Source organism: Peromyscus leucopus, chromosome 4, assembly GCF_004664715.2.
Source record: "Peromyscus leucopus breed LL Stock chromosome 4, UCI_PerLeu_2.1, whole genome shotgun sequence".
Taxonomy (NCBI): domain Eukaryota; kingdom Metazoa; phylum Chordata; class Mammalia; order Rodentia; family Cricetidae; genus Peromyscus; species Peromyscus leucopus.
In genome coordinates this window covers 65,715,111-65,721,110 of record NC_051066.1, presented here as the reverse complement: position 1 = coordinate 65,721,110, position 6,000 = coordinate 65,715,111, and the positions used below count along the sequence as shown (strand labels likewise).

General features: G+C 37.6%; 1 protein-coding gene across 1 annotated transcript; it reads left to right on the top strand.

Moving 5' to 3' along the window:
• The first annotated feature begins 4,485 nt into the window (after positions 1-4,485).
• LOC114685914 (olfactory receptor 4C12-like) lies at positions 4,486-5,427 on the top strand. Its single transcript, XM_028860553.1, has one exon. The coding sequence runs from the start codon at positions 4,498-4,500 to the stop codon at positions 5,425-5,427; it is 930 nt and encodes a 309-aa protein (XP_028716386.1). The 5' UTR covers positions 4,486-4,497.
• Positions 5,428-6,000: the final 573 nt, after the last annotated feature.

Below are 6,000 nucleotides of genomic sequence, written 5' to 3'. Positions count from 1 at the left end.
CCTTTGAACTGTAGATATGGATATGTATGTGTATTAAATCTATTAGGAAGATGCTTACAGTTCATGAAACTGCAAAAGCTCATCTCTAGGGTTTGAGCATGGGAAGAGTATAGAGAGACTGAAGTAGTTGAGTGGGTTACTGAGAGTTTACAGCTGAGCAGGGCATAGGAAATGCTGGTCTGGATAGTTTACTGACTTACACAGTCACATGTTTTCCAGAAAAAATGTTGTAGCTGTTCTCAGAGATTCAAGAGAAGGAAAATACCAACTTGTACCAAGAGGAGGAGACCCAGAATGCAACTGAGAATCAAATAAGGCTCTTTGGCTCTTCACTACAGTTGAGACAGGTCAGAACAGGAGGGAGAGGATTAGCGTTTGAATTCTGTTTTTCCAAAGAATTATTTCAATTCTGACACTGAGGTTCAAAGATGAATGCACTAAAAATTCAGAATCTGGCATGGGAAAGGATATTTTCTGCTGTGATTGGGAATCTGAATTAGAAGTTCAGGCTCAGAGACACTTTAATTTTGACCTCATCAAATGTTCTTGGGTATTGTATTAAGCAGTGAGAGCTTGCCCTTACATTAGTAGATCAGTTTCCAGTTACATGACTAAGTATCTGTGACCTTAAGTTGAGAATAGAGAAAGGTATTGATAAATAGGAAGTGGAAGGAAGTTAAGCTCTCTCCTTTAGGTCTCTTGTTTCCTTGTATATATTTACATTGTTTCATCCTATGAAAGCTAAGACACAGAGGAAGAAAATATCAGTGTTAGAGTTTTGTGGACCTAGGCTGTTCTTGTCCTCTGTCACTGACTGATAAGCTCTGGTTCCTTGAAATTCACCTGCCTGGTCCTTGGCTCCTCAACTCTAAAGTATGTACAAGTTGATAATTACAAGGTACCCAGGGACTTCTTAGCAGTTCTGGAGGCTTGCAGACTGGAAGCCTGAACTCATTACCATCTGACTTTCTTTTGCAGCTTAGTGGAGGACTCTGGAGGTTCCCTGTGACCACAGCTGCTGGCTTTAAGGTACTGTCTCACTTCTCTGAGTTTTGGCAATGCTGACCCTCAAAGTAAACTGATCTTCACTGGAGATTGCTGGCACTGAGTAAATGCTAAAGAGCTAGAGACAGACATCCTGGATTTGGATACAGGCTCCTTCACATTTTATCACTGGGACTTTAGGTAAGTTCTTTATTTTCTAATCGCAGTGTTGTCTTCTTTTCTTTAAAATCTCAATTTAATGGTGTCTAAATCTTTTGACACTGTTGAAAAGAATAGGTGAAATACTACACACAAATCACTTAGTACGGTGCCAACTACGTGGTCAGTGCTTAGTGTAAGGATGTCCCACAGGAAGCTTGTACAGGACATGCGAGCCTCAGCATGCTGCCACAAAGGTGGAAAAGCAGAGTACAGTAAAGGGTTCATGCCCCAATATCTGAGCAGAGGAGTTGAAATAGGTGACCAGGTTTTCTCAGTGTGAGATGAGGTTGTCCATGTATGTCCTTGCCTCTCCGTTGCAGTCTTTCCATTTATGGAAGATCGGTCTCTTCTTGCTCCTCTGCAAACACCGCAGGGTATGCTATTAGTCTTTGGACTAGGACAGGGAACAAAACTCATTTATTCCTTTAATATGCCATAGAACATGAAAGACATTAGTTTTGACATATGGCTGAGTTGTTCAGCTTGTCTTTGTGTCTGCATGGTGTGAAGGAAAAGGAGGAATCTGAATACTTGAAAAGAATTAAAATATATTTAGATTACTTGAAAATTTGAAGGAAATATAATTACTAACTGAATGAGTCCTGTTTTGGGTTATGTTTGGTTTTGATCATGAAATATGATTTGGGCATTTACATTCTAGAATTTATAAATATTTATTAGTCCAGTCTTTGTTATTCCAAGGATTAGCTTCTCTAGAGAAGACCTGGCAATTAAAAAAATGCACTCCTTATTATTCCCAGGGGTTTTTGTTCCTGGGAGGATTCTCTGATACTTTGGGCTATTTAGAAGGGAGGCTGTGATCCTGGGCTTAGAGATATAAGGTCTGAATCTCAATGAAGTATTCTTGAAGTTGCTTGGAAAGGCAACTCTTTCCCACAGACTTCAGTATGTTTCATGACCACATGTGATGGGGAAAATTTATCTTACCCTTCACAATTCTCCTGTGTCTGAACACATTAAAAAAAAAAAGAAATTTGACGCCCAGGAAAAAATGAAAACTGATAATGACAAAGCAGTTTTAAGTAATATCATGACATTTGAGTAATATCTGCATTCTTCATCAAGTAAATGAAACAGATTTTGTTATTAAGTGAATTCTGGTAGATTATTCAGGCTTGACTTATTTACTGCTCAAGTAAAGTGCTGACTAATGGGATGAGTTCAAATGAAAGCCTGTATTTGACTGTAGAATAAAGATGACATGCAGGGTGTTTCTAAGTTCTGTGTGTGGTGACCAGGGCACTCTCATCCTCTGTCCTGAGTGCCAATTCACTAGTGCTCATTCATGTCCTTGTCTTATGCTCATTTGGTGAGTTGACAAGCACAGTTTTATGAGAATACTCCATTAACTTTTAGCTACATTCAGATACTATTAGTTGGATTTCCACAATGTGCCAATGTATAATACTTTATATTTGTTGTGTCTTATTTTACTCAGCTTTGAATACTCATGTTTTCAAGTATAGTACTAAATACAGAAATCAAAGTTATTTTCTGGTCATAAAATTAGCAGTCTATGCTAATTTGGAAAATGATGAAAAATTAAAGAAAGAAATAACAAGTCACCCATAACCTTATATTTTGGAGTAATGCCCTTAATATTTTTAGTAATTAATTTTTTAATAAATGTTTTGAATGGCTATGACACATTATTATGCTTTTATTTTTTATTTTTTGAAAAATTGGGTGTGTGTCTATTTGTACGTGCACATGTGAATGAGGGTTTCTGTGATGAGATGAATTCAGAATTGCCTGGAGCTGGAGTTGTGTTTGATTGTGAACCCTTTGATGTGGGTGCTAGGAACTGAACTGAGCTCCTCTGCAGGAGCAGCGTTCACGCTTCACCACCGAGCAGCTCCTCCAGCTTCTACCTTATTTTTGATTAACACGTAATAATTGCATATATTAATGGGGCACAATGTGGAGTTTTTTTTTTTCAACATATTTGCACAGTATGTACTGATCAAGTCAGGACCATTAATATTTCCCTCTTATTCTCACCTCTGTATCTGGAGACTGAGCTCCTCTCAGATCTTCATAAAACAGATGATAGATTCCTGTGAACTGTAGTCATCCACTGTGCTGTGGAGTCTCTGTCAGCACTATCTTTGGGTATTTACTTGTTTAGTACTGTTCTTGAGCCCCTTGTCTTCCATTTCTACTTGTACCCTTAGATTAATGCTGGTTTTAGCATCCACTTACGAGAGAGAATGTATACTATTAATATTTGACTTATTTCACTTAAAGTTCCTTCCATTTCTGCAAAGATGTGAAGAAAATGGAAAAATATACTTGTGTTTTAACATCAGTGACTCACAGTCTATATAAATTTTTATGTGAAAACTTCAAAATTTAATATTATTCCTGAAATGTGCATATTAGTATTTGACAGAATCTTCAAGTACTAATTACATAATTATTACCATTAACTTTTTACTTCTGTTAAATTTACATAACCAGAACTACTATTTAAGGACTATTTCATGGTTGTAAATTACCTTATCACATATAATAATGTGTATATATGTATGTATATATATGTGTGTGTATGTATATATATCTTGCTAATCTCCAAACTTTTGCTGCTAACGATTACTCTGTTACCTCATTCTGATATAAAAGTGAAGTTTGCAACTGCTCTTCTGACTGTAGGTAATGACCTTCCTTTGGCTGTTCTAGGTCTTTTTTTTTTTAATTTTTAAATTTTTTTTTAAATTTTATTTTATTTTACAGTATTATTCAGTTCTACATAACAGCCACAGATTCCCTTGTTCTCTCTCTTCCTGCCCCCTTCCACTTCCCACCAGCCCACCCCCCATTCCCACCTCCTCCAGATCAAAGTCTCCCCGGACGACTGAGATCGACCTGATAGACTCAGTCCAGGCAGGTCCAGTCCCCTCCTCCCAGATTGAGCCAAGCGTCCCTGCATAAGTCCCAGGTTTCAAACTGCTAACTCATGCAACGAGCCGAGGACCTGGTACCACTGCCTAGATGCCTCCCAAACAGATCAAGCCAATCGACTGTCTCACCTATTCAGAGGTCTTTTAAGAATTTCTTTGAATTAAAAAAATAAAGACTAGGAAAGTCAACTAAGAAAATGTTTGACCTATTTTATGGAGTTTGGGGAAGACTAGTTCTAATGTGTGATATGGTAGAATTTTTAAAATTAGAGTTTGGGACTATTTAATTATTTAACAATTTTCTCCTTTCTTTTTTCCTAAAGATAAAGTATTTCTTTTTGGATTAAAACAAATTAACTATACTACAGAGATGGAGAATAAAAGGAACGTGACTGAGTTCATCTTGATAGGTCTTACACAGAACCCCCAATTGCAGAAAGCAGTGTTCGTGACATTTTTGGTTCTGTACCTGGTAACAGTTTCAGGCAACCTGCTCATTGTGGTCACCATCATCAACAGCCAGGCTCTGAGCTCCCCCATGTACTTCTTCCTGAGCCACCTTTCCTTGATAGATACGATTTATACTTCCTCTTCAGCCCCGAAGCTGATTGTGGACTCCCTTCAAGAGAAGAAAGTCATCTCTTTTAATGGATGCATGGCACAAGTCTATGCAGAGCACAATTTTGGTGCTACTGAGATCATCCTCTTGACAGTGATGGCTTATGACCGCTATGTGGCCATCTGCAAACCTCTGCATTATATGACCATCATGAGCCACAAGCTATGCATTCTCCTGGTGGTAGTGGCCTGGACTGGAGGGTTTATCCATGCAACTGTTCAGATCCTCTTTACAGTCTGGCTGCCCTTCTGTGGCCCCAACATCATAGACCATTTTATGTGTGACTTGTACCCATTGTTGGAACTTGTCTGTATGGACACACATACCCTTGGTCTCTTTGTTGCTGCCAACAGTGGGTTCATCTGCCTGTTTAATTTCCTCCTCTTGATGGGATCCTATGTGATCATCTTGCGCTCTCTAAAGAACTACAGCTCAGAGGGCAGGCGCAAAGCTCTCTCCACCTGTGTGTCTCACATCACGGTAGTGGTTTTATTCTTTATTCCTTGCATATTTGTGTATCTACATCCAGTGACCACTCTGCCACTTGATAAGGCTGTCGCTGTCTTTTGTACTATGGTGGCTCCTATGTTGAATCCATTAATCTATACCCTGAGGAATGCTGAGGTAAAAAATGCAATAAGGAAGCTCTGGAGAAAAAAAGTAAGTTCAGATAAAAATTAAACGTCATTGAACTTTACATATAGAGACAATACATGGACTCTTGGCCCCTATTTTTTTTTCTTTTGCTCTAGAGATGAGAATGTCAACTATAATGTAGAATTGGATTTTATTTGGATATAGCTATTTCAGTGAAAATTTAAACTTTGGCTATCATCCATATTTATGTTCTCCTGTCTCATATGTCTGTCATCACAACTAAGTGCTTCTGAATAGGCAAATATCTGTAAAGTGACTGAAAATCTGAAACATTTCTAGATTCTAAAACGTTTGAACCTAGAATGTTAGTTTTGATAGTAATAACTTTATGTAATATTGAGATTGCTGATCATTAATGATAATGAAACTAACATATTTAATGTTTAACTTTAGATTCTGGGGTCCACATTAATTCTTTATTTTGCAAATTTTGTTGTCTATTAAATATTGGTCATGTAGCAAAAAGATATACCGTTCATTTTATACCTATAAGCCTTCCATTCTGTTATATTTTATCAGTTGAAATCCAATCGGGAGACAGACCACAAAGCATCCTTGAGTTGAGCAGACAAAATAAAATTATGAATAATTTTATTA